Source organism: Desmodus rotundus, chromosome 1 (genome assembly GCF_022682495.2).
Source record: "Desmodus rotundus isolate HL8 chromosome 1, HLdesRot8A.1, whole genome shotgun sequence".
Taxonomy (NCBI): domain Eukaryota; kingdom Metazoa; phylum Chordata; class Mammalia; order Chiroptera; family Phyllostomidae; genus Desmodus; species Desmodus rotundus.
Window position 1 is genome coordinate 161,504,470 of NC_071387.1, and position 27,272 is coordinate 161,531,741.

The window sequence follows — 27,272 nt, forward strand, 5'->3', positions numbered from 1 at the left end:
GACCTGTGCTGCACAGTGCCCGCGCTTAGAAGGGTCCACACTTGGACGGATGCTCATCGTCCCTGTCTTGAAATTCCTTACAATTTTTAAACAGGGGGACCTGCATTTTCTTCTTGCACTGGGCCCTACAAAGGAGGCAGCCAGCCCTGGCAAGAGGACACACATCTGTAAGATAAGTGCAGAACTCCAAAAGGTAAGGGCGTGCCTCTGAAAATCAACAGGACACAGGAAATAGGGAGACAAATAAGAACCAAGACAAGAGGATTGCAGATTGCACAGAAAGGGAAAAGATGGTGAGGGCCCCTAGGAAAAACACTACATGCAGCCAACACTTTGACCTCAGACTTCTGACTGTTATCGCTGGGCCTTGACTGAGCAGGAAATAAGACACCAGGAAATAGAGAACAGGTCACGAAACTGAGCACAGCCCTGCTAAGGACGGCAGAGAGCAGAGGAGTGATAGTTAACTTTACTTCTGTTTTCGCACCATTCATATGTATAGCACATTTCCATCAACAGCATCTCTCTTCTTTGGAGTGCCTGCCTCTGGGAGAAAGCCGCTCAGAATCACGGGGGGCCGGGTGTATTTTGACAAGTCCCTGGCCATTCTCATTCCACTCCACTCACACTGCACTGAGAATCACTGCAATAAGATGTCTACATGCCATTAACCTTCTCAGTCTGAAAGGGAAAATGAACTTGTGATGCCTGCCTGAAGTTACAATTTTAGTTTGTCAGAAAGACATTGGAAAAAACCCATATTCTGTGCCTTTCTTATAAGCTCATTCAATATATAGATGTACTATGTAAACAGAGCTGAGTGCTCTCACAAATCCTGAAAGAGGCTACAGAGAGCAGGGTACAGATGTGACACTAACTTAATATCTGGTAATCGATACCTTGCTACAAATTTAATCCAATTCTCAATGCAGAGATAAATGCTTCCTCTGACCGGACTGCATCACTGCAGTAAGGCCCTAATTTCTGCAGTCCTGTGGAAGAAATCACATATCCCTCCACGCCAACCGCCAGCCAAGTAAGACTCTCCCCACAGGTGACTCATTTGACCAGGGCTCCTCTCTCTGGAGTTAGCTTGCTGCTGCAGCCGCAGGTAAATGCCAGGTGGACACAGATGTGGGAAGAAGATGGAAAAAAAAATGGGTGTGCTGCAGACAAAGACAGGATCAAGACTCAGTGAGAAAAATAAGTAATTCAAGTTTCCCAAGGTCTTGTTCTTTTTGAAGTAAATGTGGTGTCCGAGGCAAGGCCAGGTCAAAGAAAGCAGCAGTTTCATAGCGGGCAGATCTGAACCTCATGCTCAGTGACTGAGAACCTGGGCGAGGCCCTCCACCACCTGGGTCTGACACTAGCTTCAGGACCTATAAAATAAGATGGAGAAAGATGGTCCCCGCACTCCTTTTCCATAGTAAGGGGGTGACAGTGGGGCGTCAGCCAGATCTGAGAAAGCTCACCCTGTGAAAGCAAAAGTGGTCAAGACACAGTAGACGAGACGGCTCCCTATAAAACAGCCCAACCAAGGGATAGGACACGATGGGGGCCGGGGCACTGAGGACATTCTGGAGCCCATCGCTGAAATTTAGGTGCTGACCTACATCCCAGCTGTAAGTGGCCACAGTGCATCTGAGGCGACACACGGGTGGCTCACAGCCAGATGCGGTCCATGGAAACATTTGGTTTGGGCAGTGTTTTTTTTACAAGTATGAATTCACTTCCAAAATATAAAGCCAGCTGATTTCCAGATTCCTGGACTTTCTTTTTAAAAAGAAAAGAAAGAAAACATATCTGACAGCCCTAATTTGTATTCTGTTATGCAAAAATCAGGGGGAGCTGAGCCATAGCTGCCCCCTTTACACTGGAATCAGCTCTCCAACCCCCACTTCAGTTAACTGCCTGGCCCTCAAATGGATTAACATGTAATGTGATCAAGTAGCAATTAAGTAATGTGAGTGAATCAAAGAAGTGAATAAGCACAATCAACCACATTGTACCTTTGCCAAGGAGAGAGAGTCAGAGAGGAGAGCGGTCTGCGTGGAGCCCAGGAAAGGGCAGCACAAAGTAAGGGAACTTGGCAGTGAACCTGGTCAGGAAAGAGGGCGCCAGGGCCAGCTGGAACAAGGACCTGGGTCTGCTTGGAAGCCCTATCAAAGACACATACTGAGCGAAGGAGGTGCTCCACGTGACCTAGCTTCTTGTGGGGCTTCTTCCCAGGAGGAGAATGCAGTAACCACCTGATATGAGCTTCCCTAGCTGCTTTTCAGGCTCACACCAGTTCAGAGGTAACTTCTCAGTTCCAAAATTCTAATTCCGGGCTGTGTGTTTGTGCGTGTGCACACACATGTGTGTGTTTAAAAGAAGATCTGAAATCATCATTAATTTAAATTTGGTAGGCCAAAGCCCTTTATTTTACATTAACAGTGGCGATAATAACGTTTTCATTTTTAAATTTAAATTAGATATATCTTCTCAAAATTTCAGGTAGCTATTTTTTGATGAAATAATGAAAAAATGGTTTTATGTATTTTGAAAAAAGACAATAGAAAATATGTCCCAAACTAGGATACCTGCAGTTGGAAAATAATCTAACAAACAAAGAGAGTCAGATATGTAGCAATAAATGCAGCAAAACAAATGTAAGACTTACATGCTAAAAACCACAAAACAGTACTGAGAGAAATGAGAATGGAGACATTCCAAGTTCACAGACTGAAAGACTGAATATTGTTGAGATGGGCAATTCTCCGCCAACTGGCCTGCAGGGCCAATAGAATCACGGTACAAATCTCACCAAAAGAGACCTGCAGATTCAGCTCTCACATGCAAAGAACTGGAAGTTGACACATCTGTCCTTGCAATAAGAAAAAGGTGGATGAACTGAAAATCAATGACTTTTCTTGGACACATCAGAAAATTGAGGCTGCAGGGCAAATGGCCATCCCCAAATCTGAAGAGACAGGTGCATTCAGAAAGACAGGCAATGTCTGCTTCCCATGGGCAGAGGTCACTGCAGCTGAAAACTGGCAGCAACACCTGAATGGCCATTTTGGAAAACTGCCAGAGGCTGAACTGGATTGGCATGGCAATGAGAAACTGCCGAGAACCTCATTCTTAGGAGCCGCCTCCACTTCTGTGAGCAGGAACCACACCAGGTCCTCACAGTAAAGAGTAGAGAAAGATCTTCATGGCTCTTGCAGGGAAAGGGGAAGAGGACCATTGTGAAATATGCCCAGAGCTTCTTCTACATAGCAAACGTGTACTGGTGGGGAGGTGGAGTGGGGGGAGGCCTGAGCTTTACAGTTTGCAGAAGGGCAACCTCCCACTCCAATCGGGATCGGGGCTTCAAAGAAATGAACTGGAGATGCTGCAACCAGAGCAGGAACGAACACTCTTCCTCCATCTAGTCCAGTGGTTCCCTCCCTTGGCTCCACATCAGTATCACCTGGGGAACTTAAAAAATTCCTGATACCCATCATGCACTCAGACCAATCAAGTCAGAGCTCTGGGGGTGGGACCAAGTATCAGTATTTTTTAAAATAGGTACGAGGCCAATTCACACCAAGCTCAGATCTACTATTGACTACAGCGATCTGAATGGTTTCACAGAAGAGAAAACAGATTATGAATTATCAACTTCACAAGTACCAAGTAATCACCAATGAAGAACTCACCATTTCTCTAAGCAATTGTAACTACGCCATTAATTTTCCTATAAGTGCATTCAACCATTCCCCTACTTTGTTAATTTACTTTGACTTTCATAGAACAGCGAAACATATAATCTGCTCACAGATAATCAAGAGTTCCTTGTCATACCTCCAGAGCCATTATTCCTACTCTCATAAAAATAACCCACCGCACGCTTTCATATTTCGTTTTAGATCATTTCATAAACTATAATTAATCCTAGAGCTTCCAGTGTACAGCAAGCACCATGATATGCCCTGATATGTGTGTTCATTGGATTTGCCTTTCTATTCCTATCGTAACTACATCCAAGCTGCAGCTGCAGATTCCCTGTATCAGCAGCTCTCCGGAACACACACATTTTCGTTCCTACTTTAATGCAGAACTCATTTAGTTTCTATTTTAAAGCAGATGCTTGAAAGTACATTGCCATCAGTGCGGCGGCACATAGGACCCCATCAATTGTCCTTGATCTCAATCTTGCGTAGAGATAAAGCTCCCACCATGGAAAAGGGCTCTTATTTTACTGAAAGAAGGTCATTGGTCCGCCCCCGCCTCCCTCCACAACAAACAAAATTTCCTATAGCTGCTGATTCCAAGGATGATCTGGACTGGACTCACAGGCAGATTTACCAGGAAGCCAATGTGGCTTAAGCTTCAGGGCCCCTCAATGTGTGTAGGTCTCTTCTAAAGCCCTAGAAGGTGCCCTAAACGTTTACATTTGTAACCTTACATTCTTTCTCTTGAGGCAAACTCTGTAAGAGCTAGACCCCCAAAATTGTATATCCATCCATAAGTGAGCCTAAGGTAACCTGGTGGCCAATCAGAAGGCAAACACTAAATAAACTGTTAGGTCTTTAAAATGCCACATTAACAAGAATTGGTTTAGGGTTGCAACTATACCCACAGAATTGGGCTCTCCTTCCTTGCCAACAGAAGTACTATTGTTGATCCACAAGCAAAGATGGAAGGAGGAGATTCATCCTTCTCTGGAAAGGTCAGGCTCTAGATCCTAAGGGGAACCAGGGAGAAAAACCCCAGGCTTTGCCACTGTGTGTGAAAATTAGGCACAGCTACAGGGTAGGGCTGGTGATCCTATGAAAACCCCAGGTCACCTTCCACAAATAAAATTAGCTTTCTCTGCCTTCAGGGCCAAGCATGAGCATCTTGTCTGGCCTCTTTTCAAAGAAAATTTTCTGTCCACCCCCTTGCCAAATTTGAAAGTCCTTTAATGCAGTGGGAAAACCTTCCAAGCAATAATTAAAGAGAAATAGCTCAACATGCAAATGCCAGGAGTGAATACTTGAAAGCATGATAATTAATTGACAGTTCTAACTGTGAGTTGCCAGATTCCTGTGGCATTTGATGGGGGCAGAGGTAAGTGGATGGAGATGGGAGAGGACCAAAGCTGGAGAGAACCTGGAGAGGAGCATGAAACACAGAAAGGCACTCTGCACTGTGGACTGCATGGCCTGGCTGGGTGGTTCCTGCTTCCTGCTATGGGCCAGGACACAGCAGAGCCTGCACCACCAGGTGGGCTCACACTGCAGCCATACAAGCCAGCAGGAGGCCCACAAAGACTGACAGAAGCATTGAGGTGTTCACTTATTTACACAAACTTCCCTCCTGCTCGCCTTTACAACTCTTCAGGTTCTAGAGTGCATTTGGGTCAGCAACGCCTCTGATTCAGAGAGTGGCTACAAAGTCCAGGTTGGGAGTTAACCATTATTTAGCACTCCCATCCTCTGAACACTGTCCGTCTGGGTCTGGCCCTTCCCTGAGCAGCGGCATGCTCTCCCTGGCTAGCCAGTAAGTCCAGGCTGTCTTAGAACTTCCCTGTTTCTGCTCCGACCCCACCTTCCTTAGCAACCTACAAACCCGGGCTCTTCTGCCAAGTTCTCCTGGGCAGGTGGAATCCCATGCAGGGCCAGCCCCACTGAGTGGCTAAGCCTCAGGAACATGCTGGTCCCCGTTCCAAAAGAGTCCCTCTCTTTCTTACCATCATCTGTCACTGAAAATTGACCTGCGTACAACTTGCTGCCTTGGTAGCAAGGTCATAGGCCCTGTCAAATCCAGCCTCTATTTTCTTTATTTCTAAAATTGGATCATGTGGTTCCAGACCACATGATAGGCAACATCAAGAGCACATGAAGAACAGGGTCGGGCCACTCTGCACTGAGCAATGCTGGCCGCAGTCAGATGGCAGACTGCCCTCTCTGCCGGCTCACTGAAGAGAGCTTTCTTCCTAAGACCATCTGAGCTGCGAGGGGAAGGAGGGAGAAAGGCAGCAGAGGCAGCATGTGCAGACAGTGAGGGAGAGCTGGCTTTTTTGGTTACTTTACCCTCTGCTCCATTATTCCAGGACAAACCAAAGTCAGAAAACCATTCTCTGAAGCTCATTAAAACTCTGCTGCAATTTCAGGTGAAAAGGAAAGAACCTTCCACTCCAGCAAACGGGAAATGGGCTCATCCCAAGTTAACAGAAAAGCTATTTCCCTCACAAACCATATTTAAATTATGAAACGTGTGAGGAAGCTCTGTACTTCACTTTTTCCAGACAGACTAGATTGCGAGAACAAAAGACAGGAGAAGGTCTGAGCGACTCACAGTTGATGACTAACTCCACTGAAAGCATAGTGAAGACTCCTTTATTATTTCACCAAGAAACGTTCATTACAGAATATAGTCAACAATAAAAGTCAGCTGCATTGGCAAGATAATACTATTACCTCCCATTACAGGCTGTTTATGCTGATGGGACTTTGGGGGGAAGGTTTTGGGAATGTTTAGGTTAGAAAACACCCCAATTTGCCTGACCGCATCCAATGCAGTGAGTATGGAAGAAGTAGAATGTGGTCAGTCTGCAAATGTTTCCATGCAGATGGAATGCATATACATAATTACTGTGGCGCTTCATGTTCATTATGGAACATCTCTCTTTGTTCTTCCTTAATGTAGAAAGGATTCACACAGATAGCAGCTACTAGTTACTACTGTTAAATACGGGTTCACAGGCTTGGGGAATGGCCCCCCGTGTGGTAGGTGAGCAACAGCACTCCATCACAAGTGCTTCTGCAAAGGACGATGATTGCCACCCGCTGGGTGAGTTTAGGTTAAGATATTCACAGCGACAAGGCTGTTTAAACCACAGACAGGTTTATTTGAATATAACGTCCTCCTGCATGTGAGAGAAGAAGACTGAGACAACAGAGATGTTCATCTATTAAAATACTGTGCTTTTAAGTATTTCTGCTTTCCCCTGAAAATTAACTAACAGCAACTCAGGAAGCATCATGGAGCTACTGGAAATAAATTATGAGTCAGCTAAAGCAATAGTTCCCTCCTCCATCCCCCCTCCACAGACTTCCCTCCCACCTTGCAGATGCTTTTAGCATTGTACTCAACCAAAAGGGAAATACATGTTCTCAGAAATATAGTCAAAGAGGTTATAGGACTCCATAAAACACCATGGGAGAAGCAACACATCCTTCTCTGATACCGAATTTCTCAAAATGTTACCCATAGGCCACCTGTGTGGGACTCACCTCAGGTGCTTATTTAAGTGACAGTCTCACCCAGACATACTGACTTACAATGGCAGCTGGGTATCTGCACTCTGTATTTTACTTTATTTTTCAATGATAGTTGACAAACAATATTGTATTAGTTTCAGGTGTACAACATAGTGCTTAGACATTTACATACCTTACAAAGCATCACCCTGGTAAGTCTTGTACCGCTTGGCACCACACATAGTTGCCACAACGTGGGGACCTGCATTCTCCCCTAGCTGCCCACTGCATATCATGAGACTGGCAGGCAGAGATCAATGAAGTGATACAACTCGCCATGCGACGGTGCCTAGCTGCCATCCCTACTCACCCGGCGGGCTCCCGTGTCCTGCGGCAGCTGTGGCAATCGCAAAGGCAGAAGCTGGAGAAACGGGGCAGTGGGGGCTGTCAGCCATCTGTCCTGGTGATTTAAAAAAGAGTGGAAATGGCATGGTGAGGCAGATGGATAACATTCTGGAATAAAATTCTCATTTTCTTCCTGCACTGGATGAACAATTGGGCCAAATGCTCTGTATCTTCCTTATTCGTAGGCACGTAATAAGATTCTGCAACAGCAGGTCCTCTCTAGATATGTACCCAAGAGAAATGAAAACATACGTCCACACAAAACTTACACATGACTACCTACAGCAGCATTATTCATACCCGCCAAAGAGCAGAAACAACCAAATGTCCACCAACTCATGAATGAGTAAACCAACCGTGGTATATCAATACAAGGGAATATTATTTAGCCACAAACAGGAATGAAGTACACACATACTACAACATGGATGAACCTTGAGGACATTATGCTAAGTGGAAGTCATGAAAGGTTACATATTGTATGATTCCATTTATATCAAATGTCCAACATAGGTAAATCCATAGAGATAGGAAATAGGTGAATGGCTGCCAGGGAATGAGGGAAAATAAAAATGGGTAGTGATTAACAGGCACAGGGCTTCTTTTGGGCGGGATGATTAAAATGCTCTGAAATCAGGTAGTGGTTACGGCTGCAGATACGTTATGAACACATTATGAATATGTTAAAACCACTAAACTGTATACTTTAAAAGTGTGAACTTTATGATAGGTGAATTATATCTTAATATGAAAAGTATTTTTTTAATATTCGACATCATGTTACCAAGAGAATTTTCTTCTCCAATCACCTTCAAAAGTAGGAGCGCATTCCAAAATCAATGTCACCCCAACACATTTAATTAAAAAATGCACTCAGCACCTTTTTGCAGTCCTTCTCGCCCCTCGGATATTTTACACACAGCACTTGATAATGTTAGTGCCAAATTCACTGTTTTTTCTCCCTCAGGCTTTTAGTGAAAATAGGTGACTATGATTGTGAGCTGAAGGGCTTTTATCATTTTGCCCCTAAGTTCTACAGGCATGCTTAAAATAAATAAATAGGTAAGTAAGTAAGTAAGTAAATAAATAAATAAATAGGCGGGAGGGCAGAGAGCAGGTTGATGCACCCACACACGGGAGCACAGAACAGCTCTACCCTCTCCTTCGGAAGTAGCCTACAAACATTTGTGGAACAAGGTGGCAAGCAGTCAGATACACAGGCAAAATTTCAGGTACTCAGCGAGAAAATGTGATACTGCTTCCACTTGGGTCCTCCACATTATTATACATTACAGCTTCCCTCCTCCATTCCTATGTCTCTATGTTTCAGTCATGTCAAGGGAGAAACAAAAGACTCAGTTAACCCACAAGCAGGATGTGGATATCCAAAAAGTGCTTATATAAATTAAAATTTTTATATAGGAATATGAACATATGAAAATAGAGCCCTAATAATAGTGATGAAGTGAATAGCATTTAACTCCTGCTTTGGTAGAGTTTTGCTTCCATGGGCTTTGGCCCCAAACTCTTCCAAGTTATGATGAACCCAAGGGCGTCCATCCCATGAGCAACTGTCAGAGAAGTTGCCAAGGCCCAGATTGATCAAGGCTCTGAGAGTGGTAAAGAGAGTTGACTAATTATACAGGAGTCTTTTGACAAGTCAGGAAAATCTAGTTTGCCACCTTCATTTACCAGAACCACCCAAGACCCGTAATTGGCCAGCAGCCTGAAATCAGTCCACTTCCCAAGGGCTACCACCCATCAGGGCAAATCAGACAACAGCCTGACCCAGGCTGGCTGCTCTTGGAGCTATGGCGGTGATGCAGCTAAGGCTATAGATGAAATGACTGTTTGCAGGCACGCACGCTTCTATCTTTTGCTAAACTGCCCTACTTGAAGCACAAGTAGCGAAGCCAAAAACGTGTCCTTACATTTTACTTCAGTTACTCGGGGTGCATCTGGTTTCATAATTATATATTTTTCCCTTCCAACATGAAATAATTGGCTTGAGGAGAAAAAAAGAAACATTTCAAAAACAACCATTATTTAGATATATTTATTTGAGCAGTTGGGAAAATGAGGCAGGAAAAGATTTCAATCCTCTGTTCTGATGGTGTTTCCTCCACAGGTTATTTGCTATGCTCTAAAATGAATGAACGGATAATACTGGGCTTGTCAAAAAGTCCATTTAGTTTTTACTGAAAAATAACAGACATATTTTCCGTTTTTATCAATAAATGTATTGATTTGGGTATTTTGAGTACAGTGGCTATCTCCTGCTATTGGCTTCTAGTGGGTAGAGGCCAGGGGTGCTGCTAAACATCTTCCAATGCCCAAGACAGCCCCCCAGCAAAGCATTATTTGGCCAAAATGTCAATAGTACCAAGAAACTTTGCGAACCACTTTTGACACAATTGATCAGTCACAGCACCTTCTCCATACACACTGCACAAATCTTTTCTTGTGTTTTAGTTGTGTTTTTTTTACCTTTCTTTAAATAATAAAGCATACATACACCAAAAGGTTGAGTATCTTCTTCCATCTTCAATTAAAATGGTTGCACAAAAATTCACCAATTTTGATAAGATTTTTTTTAAATGCACGCTGACATGACAGCTGTCACAACACAATCTAAGAAAATTGTTTCAAATGAAGTTAAAGACAACTAAGTGCTACTAGAGCTATCAGACCAGAAAAACTAACCAAACTTTTGGCCAACCCAATGCCTCATAAGTTTCATAACTATAGAAAAGATACTGCTTTCTGCCACTAGCAATAACGATTAAGGTCCCATGCAGCTGTACCTTATTTTTAGACTAAATAGTGTCTTTAATAAGCTTACCCCCAAAACTGTGGTGTCCCAGATGAGCCTAGTTAACATAGATTCATGATAAGGTATAATAGGGTTCTGAGATTCCTGTTTGAAACAGAGTCTCCCACTAGCAACCAGCAGTGCAGGCCTTCTGTTCACGTCACTCCCCACAGAGTGCAGCCCAATCATGGGGTCACGTGAATATTGGTGACACTAATGGCATATTCTCCAACCATTTGGTTTTCCACTGCTTGGTCCAATAGTGACATTATTTGCTTCTAATTTTCATAACTGAGACAGCAGGACAAACTAAAGGTTCAGAGGCTCAAAATCATCTTTCACTTCTTTGTTTCTGAGTCCCTTTCCGAGCCCTCACCTCCAGGCTGGCGATAGCGAAGGTGCCGAGGGGTGGAGGGTGACCTGCAAGGCGAGAGTTCTGTGGCGTCTGCTGCAGGGGCGCTCTCCACTCCTGCTCGGTCCGCCGGTGCAGACTCCAGGACTGCTGCTTTAAAACACCACAAATTTTAACAAGCAGGCCATGAATTCGAAAGCTTCTTGTCAGTATCATGCAGGGACACACAAAAGTTTGTTACAGATAATAAGCATTTCATATTAACCTATGTTTTTAGAGGGGTTTAATATGAAATTGAGCCATTCCCCCTGGTGGCATGCTAATGACATTAAATCTAAATGAAGCTCTTCTCTGCCCATGTCTTGCTGACCCTGCTGAGCCTGGAGTCTGACTCTACAGGGCCCCATCTGTCCAGCACAACAGCAGATGTTAAAAACAAACAGCAGATGTTAAAAGCAACAGGGAAAGAGAGACTTTCCCAGAGTATAAAATCAGACTGGGATCAAAATTGGGACTTCACTAGCTCTTTGCTTCGGTTGCTCCCTTGAGTTAACTAAAGTCTGCATCTCTCTGCACATGGCCGCCCAGGAAGCTCCTGGGGATTCCTAAGGATCTAGAGCTGCACTGTCCAAAATGGCAGCACTAAGCAAATATGGTTATGGAAATGCAAATTAAAATTAACTAAAGTTAAATGCATATTTCAGGTCCTCACTGACACTAGGCACATTTCAAGGGCTCAATAGCTGTATGTGGCCAGTGGTTACACTGTTGAATGGCACAGACGTAGAGCATTTCATCCTCCCAGAAAGTTGTACAGGACAGCCCTGACCCAGAGCTACCCATCAGCAGGACGGACGAGGAAATGTTTACAAGGAGCCTTTGGGAGGTTTTAAGATAATTTGAGCCTCTTGACTGCAGCTAATATCCCATGAATAAAAGACACATAATTCTAGGTTCATACTTAAGCTATTACTGATGTTTCCATCTGGCTTATTAACCAGGTAAAATGACAACTTTGTGTATGTTCTTTCAAGGAAAAACACTGCAAAAATTTCCTACATTTCCAACAATTTTTCCATTTCTTTTCCTTGGGCTTTTCATCAACCAATAAAAACTGTGTTACCTCCACCAATTTTACGTTACCCCTGTCAGCAGAGATACTCTCAACTCAACTCCTGTTGCCACTCCATTCAAGATTTCATCCATAAATTCTGCAAAAGTCCTAATGACTTTATACAAAGCCATTTTTACACTTGCGTGTGATTTACTCCCTTAGAAATATGGCCACAAATGTGCCTTTTTGAAAGACAAAAGGCCAGGGAAGGGAAATGGTTAGAATCTTCCCTTGAATGACTTAATTACAGGAAAGCTGGCAACTATGCAGGAGACAGACAAAAAAATCAGTGCTTAGCTGTTAGTTTTATTATCTTCCAAATAACTCCCTCAAAATTCAGTAATGGAAGGCATCTGCTCTGCAAGAACAAGAAGAATATCAAATACATGTCCTTATTCTGATCCAACCATTCATTCCTCTGAGGCAAATGAGGAAATTTTTAAAGAGAGAGAGAGAGATAATCATTTAGTCAGCAATTACACTGAACCCAAAAAACTTCCCAGCAAGAGAGCTGGACGGGCCCAAATGTCCACTGAAAAGACAGGAAAGCTAAGAATAGCATAGCACTGACAGCAAATAGACACCTAAGAAGAGAAGAAACCACGCCAGCATGATGGGGGCAAAGCAGCATTTCCTTCTGGCTTGTTCACTTTTAACCAAATTCCAAGCAAATAGCTTGCCTGCAGGACGAGTGGGCAGATGTGGGTTCAAAACAAATGCTAAAATTGGGAGCACATTCAGCCCACAGGCAGGCAATTTTGAAGCCAAGAACATAGAAACAGACACCAGTGATGTGGGAAGTGCAGCAATGCTGGGAGTGGGTTGCACAGCCAGGGCCCAAGTGAAGGCTGCCTGGGTAAGGGACCCCAGTACAGTGAACTGGCTGCCCTGGGGCTCTCCTTTCTTGCTTGCCATTGGTGTGATCTTTAATGAGACTCCACCACAGGGTGGCATCTGGATGTGAATTGGGCTCATATTTGTGATTTTTAGAAGAATGCAGGGCAGAAGGTGGGGCTGCCTGATAGCAAGAATGGAGGGTGCTAATGAATGCTGGGTGAGCCTGGAACGGATCTAAGGACTGAGTTATGGGAAAGATAAATTACATTATTCTTTCCTCAGAAGTTTACAGTCTCAGTCATTTTTATGGATATTTCCTATTTCTCTTCTTTCCCTTCGTATCATTTGAAGTTCTCCTGCCAGGAATTACTGCAAGATCAGTGTTATAACTGAAAGGACAATAAAACTGGACAAAGGTCACTAGCATTTTTCAAAGGGTGCACCCCGAAAACTGTCTAGCTGAGCAGCGGTGAGAAAGACCTCTGGCCTCAGGATTGACCTAATGGGCAAAGCTGGTCTTATGCAATGAGGTTGTGTGGAGTTGTGTCCTAAAGTGAAGAGTAAAAAATGTATAAACTGTTGGCATACGATTCTTGATCAAGTTTGCCAACTGTTTGAAAGTGTTAACATTATGCAAAGCACAAGCAAACATCTTTCAAATTAAAGACAGATCAGCGTCTCCCTTTTCTTTGCCAATTGGAATTTTCAAGACTAGACAGTAGAGTTAACACAACAGCACTCTTGGCTTCTACAGACATTGCACACACACGCATGCACACATGCGCACACGCACACACAGTAAACTTGTCAGACTGATGCTCAAGTAAAGAGTTTCACCCCTGCCTTTCCTAGAACTACTCATGACCAAAGCTAACTGTATACCAATGCAAAAAATATATAAAAACTAAGTCTATAATTCCTTTGTTAACAGCATTCAGAAAAATGCCAAAGAGCTCCCCAGCCCCCAGTGGAGGCGTAAGCTTCCTACATGCAGTGTTTCCTTGACAAGGATACACAGGATAAATTGTTCTCAAGTCCAGTAGAAAAAAAAAAAGAGAGATATGCCTGCATACCAATCTATCTTAGGTTTCATCAAGAATCGTGGAACTGTCTTAGATAAATCCCTTTAACATCTCATATAATAAGGGCTTCGTGATGATGAGCATAATGAATAAATATATTTTTTTAAAAAAGAATCATGTAATTGATTATATTCAGAGCCAAAACCATGGCAACTCTGGGAAGTGCAGAGGACCACACAATATTCATTTTTTCACTAACCATACCCTTGGCCTCCCACAATTTTCTTCATTGCCTGATTTCCTTGCCTATTTTATTTTTAATCCAGTTGTACCATGTGCCTGTTTGAATGACTACCTTAAATATTTTTAAGATGGAAGTGAATACATTAAAAGTAACCAGAAGAAAGCTACAGAAAATGGAAAAAATAAAGATGCAAAGAAGCATCTAAGAGCAAAGTGCTTAATGAAAGTTCTGGGGGAAGTTGTGGTAAGAAGGAGACATAAGGAGTAGGGGGTGGGGTGTTAGTGGGTGGGAAGAGGCGCTGACATCTCTGGAGTGGAGACTGGCTCAAATGCAATTGATCCAGTGCCATAGGCTTTACCTAGACACAACCTTGAACTTCCCCATCACCTTGAGTAAGAGGAACTCTGTATTTAGCTATTACCTGGAACAGCAAAATGACATTCCTAGCCCACAAACCACATGGAGAAACGAATCCCTGGGAATCTAACTGGAAATCATTTGTTTTGAGGAAATCAAGTAAAACACAAAGGCATTAAGCCCTCAGCTTCAGCTATTTCTCTAATGTGAGAGAGAACCTAATATTTTTGCCACATGGTTATTCCTGGACTCTCTCCATCTGAGGTCCCTGCTCATAAATGATCAATGCTGCCACATGACAAGCTTTCTAGTCACCACTCACTGTGTCCACAATGGTCCTTCCTCTGTCCAGCACCTGCACTGACGGGTCTGTGCAGCCTTTGCCAGTGTCCTGCTCTGAGAGTTTCACTATTCCTTCTCATTGGCCTCCCCCATGTCTAACTGCTCCAGGGAAGAACCTACTGATTCCTACCAGTGACCACACCTCCACCTAGACAGTCGGCCCAAACAGGCTTTATGATATAGTGTTGGGCTATATTCTCTGGGCTTGGGCTTTGAAAACCAAACTAGGAACTTGGTGACTAACATGAAAAAAACCTGTGTGTAACAAGTTAAGGTGAAAGAATTAATTATGGTGGGCAATGGGAAGCTTGATTGAGGACCTCTAGAACTGTGATATGTATTTAGACTAATATGCAGAAAGAAATAAATTTTTCTTTTGCTTCTGTGTTAAGAAAAAATTAATATCCATACTACCAAGCCTTAGCCACATTAAAATAAAATCTCTGGGAAATTGCAAAAAGAAGAAAAATTCTCACCACACACCCATTAAGAATGGCACTACAAAAGAGCAGAAAATACTAGGGGTTGACAAGGATGCAGAAAATTAGAACCCTGTGCCCCATTGGTGGGAGTGTAAAACAGTGCAGCCACTATGGAAAAGAGATGGGGGATCCTCAAAAAATTCAATACTGAACTACCGTATGATCCAGCAATCTCACTTCTGGGTATGTATCCAAAAGAATTGAAAGCAGGATCTCATGCAGCATTATTCACATATTTTCTTTACCTATTCTTCTTCTGACAGACATTTTCACTGTTTGTTGCTTTTGTCTTAAAATAAAGGGACTTTCTGGCACATGCTACAACACAGATGAACCTTGAGATGTTATGCTAAGTGAGGTAAGTCAGCCACAAAAGATAAATACTGTATGAGCCCAACTGTAGAAACAGAAAGCAGACGGTGTTTGCCAGGTGCCGGGGGGAGGGAGAAGTGGAGAGCTGTTTAACAGGCACAGGGCTTCAGTTCTGCAAGATGAAGACGTTCTGGAGATTAGTCTCACAACAGCGCGACTATAATTAACAATACTGAATTATACACTTGAAGATGGGTAAGATAGGAAAGAGGAAGGAATGGGAGAAGAAGAAGAATGATTTTTAGGAGAGTTTTTTTTTTTCCTAAAGTTTCCTCAATACTAGGAAGCCCTAGGAAGACTAGTGCTCTGTAGGTCTGCTCTGTAGGGCTGCACATGGCATCAGAACTGGACAAAGCCTGTCCCTTCAGAAGCATTGACATCTCCTGCTCTCAGAAATGCCTTTCACCACTGGAGGTTCACACTAGCCCTTTGCTCATATGTTCACCCATCTACAACCCACTTATCTATTCCACTGGCTCATGTCAATGACATGTCTGCTCAAGCAGACATGATCTCTTGTGTTCTTCACCCTCCAGAGTACTCTGTCTGTATCTCCTGTACTACTCTTATAGTTACACGATATCTATCTTCTCCAAATAACTAAGAGTGTACAGGGCTGGGACACAGTGTTTATTTACCATTATGGACACTGTAGCAGAGCAACCCTCACAGAGAAGAACGTGAAGCAATGACTCGAACAGACCTACTGTGATCTCATTCCAGCTCCAAGGGCAATCAAACTAAAGCCTCAGAGACACAAATGCCTGACACATGTTTATTCCTAAAGCTCTTAAACTCAAAATAACACGAGTATCTAGACTTATCTCCAGATTTCTCCTTCTCCATTTACTGCAGTCCAGTAAAGAAGGGGAAAGAACTTCCCCTATTCTGGGGAACTCCTGCACTTCTCAGGGCACCGTGCCCCAGAGGGCAGGGCTGAGATAAGCCTCCCTAAGTCATTCTGTCCGTGGAAGTGGCGCTGGATTGAATCCCAGATGCACTTGTCAGCGTGCGCGCTGCCGTATGATTCCCAAGAAGAATCCATCATGATACTGCTGACACTTGTTGTTCTGACGACTTTTTAATTATCTTCCTCCTTTCCTCCTCCTTAGTTGCTAACTTGTCAATTTAAAAAATTTCTTGTTTAAAAGGCTGCTACTTTTGATGATGACAACCACTCCAGTTAAAATGCCATTAAGTATTTCACTGGAGAAGCTTATTTAAATGATCTGAGCTAGGAAGTGCAGAGAAGCTTCAAGCAGGTACAAAAGCAGGGGTGTCTGCTTCCATTGGAGTGATCCTCCTTGAAATTTGGACATGCTGATTGATTATTTCCCTTTTTTTGTTATCAGTAAGTAAATCAGTTATTATACAGCAAAAAATAAAGCTGTTTGCTAATTTGGCTGTGAAACCTTTTTTGTTTATATCACAGAAACACTGGATTATAAAAGCAACAAGGATAACCCCCACCAACCCCTAGCTACATTGTACGGAGCTGAGGAAGGTAAGGTGAGGTGCCATAGGAACCTCGATTAGTTTGCTGAGAGTTTTACTTGATTCATTGATTGAACAAAAGTGTGTTACTTGCCAGGCACTGGCCAAGGCACCGAGTATACAGAGGTCAACAAGATAGCTAAGGTTGCTAATCTCATGGAACTTATATGGGGAAAGACTGTCCAGGCAGAGGGAAGAACACATGCGAAGGCCCTGAGGCGGCAATGATTAAGGTGTTTCTGAAACACAAAAAGGAAATCACCCCTGGCTGGATGGCTCTGTTGGTCAGAGCATCATTCCAGGCACCAGAAGGTTACGGGTTTGAACCCCAGTCAGGGCGAGCACAGGAGGCAACTGATTGATGTTTCTCACATCCATGTGTTTTTTCTTTTCTCTCTCTCTCTCCCTTCCTCTCTCTCTAAAATCAGTAAATACATCCTCACCTGAAGATTTAAAATAATAATAATAATAATAATAATAATAATAATAAATATAAAATAAAAAGGAAGTCAAAGTGACCAGAGCCTAGCAGATGAAGGAGCACGGCAGGGGCAGCATCCAGTTCTCACAGGGTCTGAAGGCCTTGGTAGGGAGAATGTACTGTAATCTAAGTATGACAGGAAGTCACTAGAGAATTTAGTCAGGAAAACAAATCATCTAATCCACCTTTTAAAAAACTGTTTTGGCTGCCATGGATAATAAACACTGTCTCAGATTTGATTTTTCTCTTTAGATTTCCTTTGTAATATGGAGTGTTGCCTTGGTAACTAGACTGAAGAAGCCATCTAAATGCTTCCAGGCAAGACCAGCCTCCGCAGGGGAGGCTGGAGGCAGTGCCGGAGCTTAAGGCAGACACTGCAGGAGGAGAAGGCTCTGAGAGCCAACCTCAGGGATGAAGGTGCCCACAACCTACCTCTGTGCAGAGTACTGTGCTAAGGAGGCTCTTTACCCAACCAGCCTTAATGACATCCCATGGAGAACCTTCCAGTAATATTTAGAAAACGCTATTCTTCCAAAACAACTAACGGCAAGTAGTCTGTTCTATAGAAGACATTAAGAGATATTAAGAGAGCCAACTTTGATGTCCTCTCCACAAGAGCTAGAGGGAACTACAGGATTTTTTTCTTCTAACTACCTGCTGTCTACATTCTACTTTCTATGCAGAAGTCATAAAGAAAGGGAGCTGGGGGTCCAGAAGGAATGGTGCGGAAGCAGGTGGCCAGCAAACACGGGGTGTGGCAGCCGGATAATACCTCTTTGAATACTTCGTTTTAGCTTGTTACACAGATCCACGCGGGGGTTATCTACATGCTCTTCTACAGATCCTGGGCTTTGCTCTGGAGAGGAAAGGCTTCTGCTAAGATCCAACGGTACTTTACCGGTGTGCGGCGGTGGGGACGCAGCAGGGCTGTGGGTGCTGGTGGGGCTGCTGGATGCCGGGGCGGTGGTCAGGTCCAACGCTCCTACCCTTGAGTTCAAGGGAGAAGTCAATGACAGCTTTCTGGCCCTCACTGGGGAGGACGTTCTGGACACAGCTAGGGGTGGTGGGGAAGAGAATTTGCGACACAAGCGTGGGGATTTGCCATCTACCAAATGTTCACCTCTGTTGTTCTGGCTGGTAGCAAAAAACAATTCCAGTGACCTAAAAATATGAGCAAAAGCTATTAACAGATTGCAGCCAAGTGAAAATGATTCTCCTGATGTTATTCAAGAACATGCTCCCTACATTAAAAGGCCACAATATCATCACATGTCTGTTGCTGGATTTCCTATTTCAGTGCTACCTGTATTGCATGCACTTGCAAAGGTAGAGACACTTTTTAGACCGTGTCTAATTCCTTGCTACTAGACTGTGGTCCAAGGACCAAGTAGCATTGGTATCTCTGGGCAGCTTGTTAGAAATGCAGAACTTAGGCTCCACTCCAGACCTACCGAATCAGAGCCTGCAGTTTCCCAAGACCCCCGGGTGATTCTTATGCATATTAAAGTTTGAAGAGCACAACTGTAAAAAATAAAATAGAAAAGCCTCAGATAATGGAGTCAGCTTCCAAATAATCATGGAGCAAGCAGAGGCCACTTGGGGACTTCAGGGTTCTCAACTTCTTCCCTCAGGAATTATCTGTGACCTCTATCACCCTCTGCTACTAGTGAGGTAAGTTCAAAGGCAAGACAATACCCTCAGAGCAGCTCTGTAGAGCGGGGCTGCTCATCTGCGGGAGACCCAGGGACTAGGAGGACTACACTTTCATGAGGGGCAAATCCCAGGCCTACCTGACGGGGATGGAGGTAAAAGGCCTCTTGTATATGTCAGAAAGCTTCGCCAGTACCATATCTGCCGTTGTGAAAATACGGTAGGTGTGCAGAAAGGTATTGAGGAAATCAATACTAAGAAACCGCAAGTCTGTCAGCCGCTCCAAGAGGCGCTCCACACTGGCGTAACGGATCTGGGGCACTTTGCAGGAGTTGAGTGTTTTACTGAAGCAAATGTCAGTGTCATCTTTATGAAGACGGGCATCAGACCTACGCACAAAGCAGGAACGTGAGAACAAACCCAGAACGTGGCTTCCTCTCGGCCACTGGGTATTTATGTACTGGCAAATACACACTTGGGAGGGACATCCCATTGTGTTTGGTAAAAGAGGTTGATGTGACACACTGCATACAATAAGGCAGGGCTATAAAAATGTCACATATGCTATTATAATTTAGGGAGCTCACTTGATTGTGGAGAAGGTAATAAAAATTCATTTCATTTTGTAGATTCCATCTGTAGGAGAGGAAAAATAATTTTTCCTCTACCTTTCTGAGTTCTTGCCTGAGACCCCTGTAATAAAGGACAGATTAGCAAGAGAAAAATAAACAATTTTATTAACATGAATACATGGGAGAAGTCAGTAACTCCCCAAGGTGGCTTAGATGCAGGATTAGACATCATCTTAATAAGGAAAGGGGAGGAGAAGTGGCAGCCTCTTAAGGAAGAGTAAATGATTCTGAGGAAAGATGAATGGGTCTTTAGAAGAATAGATGGGAGATGAAATGTGTGACAGTTTTTCTGGGAGTGGTGTCGGCTTTTAGTCTCCTCTCCTGTGACAAGGGTCAGTCCTCCCTGGTTGATGAAACTTCCTGGGAAGGCATTTATGACAATCGAGTCTCATTTAGAGGATATGTCTTTAGGCAGAGAAGGGGAGTTTGGAGAAAGCCTCTCCATGCATTCGTGTTTTTTCAAGTTCCTACTGCTCAAAATAACCAATATAACAAAGTGGTACATTTGGGGATAGCATTATCTGCTACCCTCCCTTCTCTCTATACTTCAATCATATTTTAATTAGGAAAATGAGGCTAAAGCCCTATTTAGGAGGGGCTTTGCTTATGCCCCTAAATCAGAATATCAAAAATGCCCTTGAAAAGTGCTGTCTGACAAGGGGTCAGGGAGGGGGGACAGATGTCATGGCTGTGTCTGTGGTTACTTCTTTTTCTCACTTCTACTTTTGGGCATTTGTTCTTGGCCAAACTGACTAATAGATTATATTATAAGGTATTTCTCCCTCTAGAACTGTCTCTTTATCAATATTACTGTTTTTCTAGATTTTAATTTATTAATGTCTGTTCTTATCTTAGTCATATCCTTCCTATACTTTCCTTACAGGTTATTTTGTCATTCTTTTTCTAACATCTTGAGTTGAATGCTTAATTTATTCCATTCTTTCTTGCTTATTGATGCATTTAAAACTATCCATTTCATGAGTACAGTTTTATTTATAAATTGTGTAAAATGCTTTATTTTCATTATGTTTTCAATATTCGGCAGTATTAAAAATGTCATTTTTTTTAAAAAGTAAAATGGGCAAAGAGAGTGAGTGAATTGAATGGTGATGGGTAATAGACTTATGGTACTGATCACTTTCAAATTATCAAATACCAAATTATAATGTACACCTGAAACTAATATAATATTATATACCAATTTTGCCTTAATTAAAAAGAAAGGGTGAAATATAGGCTGCGAACCCTTCTACAGATTGCTGCACCACTCTGCTTTTTCTCATTCTATAAGACCTTCCACCTGGCTGCTCCTCAACCCAACTGAACCAATGAACTGGAAGCCTGAGCTGCCTCTCCAGGTGGGCGAGCAAACTGCGAAAGGATTCAGGCTTCAGCCCTCAGGAGCTTTTGCCGTGCTCTCAGAGCTCTCAGCTCTGGTGAGCGTTTATTAAAAGGGCAAAAGGGGCCGGCGGAGGAGCAAAGCTTGCAAGGGGAAAAACTTAGTAGCAGAGGCTGAATCCAAGTGGGGCTCAGAGAAATGCCCACCTTCTTTAGGAGTGCCCTGCGCCCTCACATTCCCTTCTAAGATCGTTTGTTCCCCTTCACTGCAGCATCTCGGAACCGGCGATCAATGAGGCCCTGGATTTCACCACCTGATTAAAGGATATGCTACAGGGCCGGTGATGTTCAGTGAGGCGATTGCTTGCTAAGAATTAGTTGGCTTTTTGAGAGTGCCCTTAATTATCCCCTTCAGCTCTTCGAGGGGTTTCAAATTACATATTTATTTTCTTTTGGATAAAAAGGAATCAATAGCTTTTCTTAGCTTGCTCTTGGAAACTTCCCACCCAAAGTGTGCTCGGTGCAGGCAGAAGTATGTCACAAGGGGGCATAAAGGGCATTTTTGATGAGCTGCTAACCCCTACCGAGGAATCAACTAAGGGCGAGCTGCTAGTTTTCGTCTCATTACTGATCTCAAAAATGCACAAGCATGTCCTTTGAGATTCTTGAAAACTGCTCTTTTTTCCACTCATTATGTGACCCTCAAGCAACTGTACTTTTCTGGTTCTTAATTTTCTCATTTGTAAAAAGACCTTGGAAACTTTGATGAATCAGCCTGCCTGAAGATGGCTGGCTGAAGCGATCACCTTTTCTCCCACTATCTTCCACCAAAAACCTCTATTTCCTAGGAAAGTTGAGGTCAACTCTTATTAAAGGAAAGCAAGCCTCAACCTAATACAGAAAATGTAAAACACCACTTACAGGGGTATTTTCACCTAATAAATGTCACAATTTTGCATTTTGATTATAGTTTGATATTTGCATCTTTTGACTTTAATTACTTCGATCAAAACACTAGGAGGAAAAAATATGCTGTAGCCAACATGAAATTGAAATAAAACTGACTAAAGTGTAAGTAATCTCATTAATACTTCTTATGTTGTTTAGATGTTGAAATATTAATATTTTGGATCTGTTGGGTTAAATAAAATAATTATTAAAATTAAATATAAAACAAAACTAATTATACCACTGTCCTTGAAAATTGTGATTACAAATAAAGAAAAATTAAATATTATGACATTATTTAATTTTCTTTTATTACACTGAACAAGGTCTTTATTTCCTAAGGGACTTCCAAAATATAATGTGATACTTAAGCCTCTTATGATAATAACAGCTCCCTTTTGGCAAACACTTAAAATCTTAAAGCATCAAACCCATATCACCAGTAATAAGTAGTAAGATTTAAAAGGAAGTGAGTGCCTGCAAAGCGTTGCCATGTCAGTAACACACATGATTAAGATAAGATAACTTCTCTTTTAACTCTGCAAAATATCTTTTTTTTTCATGGTATATAGCCAGGGAGATGCACAGAGAAACAAGAATACAGAATTTAGGATACAAGAGGGCCATGGAGGAGACTCTCATAAGGAACAGAAATTGCAAAATCATCCCCTTTCCTCTGATTGAGGAGAATCAGGTTCAGTGAGGTAGGGAAAAATAGACAAAAGAAATATATGAAACTCTGCCTTGGGTGTGTATCTAGTATAGTACAGACGGGCATCAAAATGTGTGACTCTAACAGAAACTTCTCACAGCTTGAGATAGAGGTTTCTGTCCTTACAAACAGTTCCTACTCGTCCAAGCATCACCTCTGTGTACCCAAAGGCAGGAAAGTCTCGATCTGTTAGGGAGGCAGTTACACAAATGAGACTGGACATGGACGCTCGTCAAACTGCCATCCTTGGGGACAGAAGAGGCATCTGGGTGCCAGTAGTACCGGTCAGGCACAAAACTGAAGTTTTTATCTGTATTAATTTTTAAAGTCAACAAAATGTGTGAATAGTGGGTATGCAACTGCTCTGGGTTTAGCTTATAACTTGGCTGCAATGTCCAATCTACATATTCTCATTCTAAGGCAGTTTGGATTTTCATGGCTGTCTAACCTGCAAGAGAATACTTTTTAAACAAATAAAAATAATATATATTGTATTATGAAATATTAAAATAATCTCATGGGTAGAAAATTAATATGAAAACTCTAACCCAACAATGTGAATTTTAAAACTAAGTCACAATTTGGGCCTTTTGATTTAATATTTTATACTTGGGTTTTCTTGGTTTTAATATTAGCATCACACATTTTTAACCAATGTGGTTTTCTAAAGAAACTACACTAAACTAAAAACCTAGAACACTAAACACTAAAGAAATCTTTGCCCTAGAGTTTTTAAATAATCCTACCCCAGATAGTTTTTAATTTGACTAGTAATTTAAACACTATCATCCTTTTGCTAAAGTCAAGATTCCCTTACTCCCCTTTTACCCTCTCCTACCTCCCTCCACCCCCTTCGCTCTGGTAATCACCATACCGTTGTCTGTATCTATGAGTTGTGGGGGATTTTTGTTTGGGGGGTTTTGTTTTGTTTTGTTTTTCACCCAGCCTAAAATAATATCATCCTTTTATAATTTTTTCTATAGTAATTATGGCACTAGTATGATACACTCTGCCTTCACCTAATACAATAATTAATATTTTTAAAGTTGTACCATTGGAACGATGCTAATTATAGTTAATACCTGTGAAGAGGAAAGTTAACGTTATTTGTTGCCTTAGAGTAAACAGCTCAGACCCACCAAAAACCCACATAGAAAGGTATAGAAGACAAACATTTTCTTAGTTTCATGTAAGTTTTAAAAATATATAACAGAACTGCTTGGAAAAATACATTTTATTCTTAGAACTTGGAAAGCAAATAATCAAGAAAATGAGCGTAAAAAAAAATCTGGTCAGCTTCAAAATACTCCCCAAACAGTTTCTGAATTTGGAAAGAAAAAAAGTACATAAAGACAAAAGCATTAATACAGCGAGCTATGACACATAGTTATTGATATAGCTTCTCATTTTAAACTGTGGTGTCCCTATGGATCGCTTTAAATGATAGGATTTGCTTTGTCAGCAAAACAGCACAGAGAGCAGGGCAGCAGCCCTGGGCAGCAGGTTCCGGGACAGACCCGCATGTGGGCAGAGGGTCGATGGTACCGTGGCAAAGCCAGATAGTTCATATTGTCTTCAAAATCTAAACGTATTTCTACAACCAAATCTGAGTCACAAGATCTACACCTTGGGAAGACGCCAAAAGTGCCTGCTATACCTTGATCCACCTTCTATCTGTGGACACACCTGGCTGTCACAATTTTTTATGCTAAATTTAAGAATCTCGATAGAATTTTCTGTCCTGACTGAAGGCATATGTAACAGTATGAAAACAATTTTTCTATGCTCTGAGTCAATAAACTATAAATCTGAATAAACATTTTGATAGTCTTGTTTATAATGGCATATCATGAATGATCATATTACTGTCAAGAAACATTCACAATATGAAGCAGAATGATATTGAAGCAATATTTTATTCAGGGTTGTACATTCTCTACCCATTTGATCTTGATTAAAATGCAAGGGAAAGTATTATAGCACTTACTTAATCATATGTGGCACAGTAACTTTGGAATTCTCTTCAAACACTATAGTCATTAAACCATTACACCGTATGTTGTCCACACACTGTGAAATTAAAAAAGAGACAATTATAACCCACATGAAAACCAAGGCAGATCATATATTCTCAGAATTGTGTACAGCCACAAAACAACTTAGTTTCTCATCTCTCTCTCTCTCTCTCTCTCTCTCTCTCACACACACACACACACACACACAATGGCAGGTAAACATTATACGCTGATGAACAGGTTTAATGTCTAGACAGCAAAACTGTACACCTGGCCAGTACCTGAAGAGAGACATAAGGACCGTTTTCCTTCAGTGTCTTTCCCAAAGATTCTAACCACAATATCACATTGTCACAATTCTCTGGCAGGTGCAGCACTACTTCAGAGGTTTATTACCTTCTGGTGGCGCCTGCCTCTGCTGTACTCGACGTCTGCGCTATGCTACGGGGCAGGCACAGGAGAAATGGTGGCTTCCTTAGAGGAAATTTGTCTTCTCTTTCACTAGTAAGTTCTATGCCTGCTCATCAGCTGGTTGTTTTGGTTTTGTTTCATGTTTTGGGGGGGCTTTTTTGCCAACAAATTTCCTCCTTTTACTTGTTTCTCTGGCAGAGTTTCTATTGGCACCATGCTGGTTCGATGAGGATGCATTGTGTGATTTCTCCTGTTTGTGGCATACAAGCAACCCTGTTCATCTTTATCTCTTTTCTTTCTAAAAGGAACACTCAGGAACTTCTGCTGATTTTCTCTGCCTTCTTTATTTATACCTACGCTTTATCAATTTAAAATTTCTCTTTGCAATTACTTTGGGATAGGGAAGGATTTATCCTGAATTATACATATTCCCTGTGAACAAAACAGAAAATTTTAAAAAGGATTTAATAATTATAAAATCAGAAACTACTTCTAGTAACTAAGATACCATGTGGTGCTTTATGACTGCAATTAAGTGATGTGAAGAAGCTGATTGTAAGTGACTTCACATAGGTCCTGAACTCCAGTTTATCCTAAACCCCAACATTACATGAAAGAGTAAATATGTGGCCCAGGCTGGGGGGCTCAATTGGTTGGAGCATCATCCCATAAACCAAAAAGGTTGTGGGTTCCATCCCTGGTCAAGGCACATACCTAGATTGAGGGTTCCATACCTGGTCAGGACATATATGGGGTGTTTCTCTCACTCTCTCTCTCTCTCCCCCCCACTCTCTCTCCAATAAATATATCAATCTCAGGTGAGGATTTTAAAATAATAAAAAAGAGTAAATGTGCATATAAAAATCTTCAGATCAGTGGCATCATTTACTAGTCAGTCTATTTAGTATATCAGCCATTTTCATACTTGTTTTGCCTTACAAATTTGTTTCCTCATGTCTTATGCCATTATTTCAATGACCAAGTATAGAGGATCCCAACTCTGGAAATAAAATGGAATATTTTAAAGTCCACTTCAATTCACTTCCTTAAACTACAACATCAGGAAATAACATAGGTCTTTTGTAAAAGCAAAAATGATATAGTGTGACCTTTAGAAAAGCAGGAGATACCTTTATATGAATGTGTGTATAAATATTTATATTGGAAGGAGTGGTAAATATTTATTCTCATACAAGCATCTACCTTGGTAGTGTTGGGGAGAAGAGTTTGAGCTCTGGGAAAATGAATTCAGGTAACTTATGCAAGAAAAACATGGCAATAAGCAAGGTGTCACATATCTTTAAGGGCAACATTGAATTTATGTGAACGACAGTAAACCTTAAAATTGCTAGGGTAACAGAAGCAGACCCTGGGCCGTGGCTCTTCCAGTTCGGTGGTGATGACTGTGACTAGGGCGGGGCCCGGGCAGATGCGTGTTCACAAAAGGCCCCCGTAATTCCCACACAGCTGGTCCGTGTCAAGTGTGGAGAATGACTTCTCCAGCAGGGTTTTTTGAGGGTTTTGCTTCAGGCAATAGCTATTCAAAAAGGTCAGAGGTCTGCTATGTCACCATATTTTTTACCTTCTTAGTATATCTAGGTAGTAGGAAGAAAGGGTAGATGCAACTTTTCTCTTTTAATTCACCATTTTGTTAAAATAGAAAATTCCCTATTGACTCCAGAAAAGCTATTTTAAGGAAGAGAGCATGTCAGCATGCTATAAATTCATCTATACAGGTCTATATTTTGACACTTCTGTCCAAACCAAGAGGCTCAGAGGTGAATTTTAATTCTGCATTTTGGTTAATACCCATAATTACAGAAAAATGTGTTGCGTACACCATTATTGTAAGACAGTAAGACAAGCACAAATGAATGCACCATATTGAAATGAATGGTCAGATCTCCAGCCTCAATTTCTTTCCTATAAATAGATGGAAAAAGGAAGAATTATTGCTCAAGACCATTAGCCACTTGCACGTTTTGTTGGAGGCGCCAACGGTTAATAATGGCCTCACTGGTGTAACTAACAGTGTAAT

At 42.0% G+C, this 27,272-nt stretch overlaps 1 protein-coding gene across 8 annotated transcripts in view; it reads right to left on the reverse strand.

Moving 5' to 3' along the window:
• The window catches only part of RASGRF2 (Ras protein specific guanine nucleotide releasing factor 2), a 188,817-nt gene that overhangs the window by 62,032 nt on the left and 99,513 nt on the right, over positions 1-27,272 (reverse strand). For 3 of the 8 annotated variants that reach the window (XM_053912174.2, XM_053912172.2, XM_053912179.2), the window contains exons 13-17: positions 24,796-24,878; positions 19,319-19,567; positions 18,301-18,689; positions 10,808-10,936; positions 7,585-7,674 (exon numbers count right to left, since the gene is read on the reverse strand). In XM_053912174.2, the coding sequence (XP_053768149.1) occupies positions 7,585-7,674; positions 10,808-10,936; positions 18,301-18,689; positions 19,319-19,567; positions 24,796-24,878 (940 nt within the window). The remainder of the gene's footprint in view (positions 1-7,584; positions 7,675-10,807; positions 10,937-18,300; positions 18,690-19,318; positions 19,568-24,795; positions 24,879-27,272) is intronic. The other 5 variants (XM_053912176.2, XM_053912175.2, XM_053912173.2 and 2 more) reach the window with 5 other exon arrangements.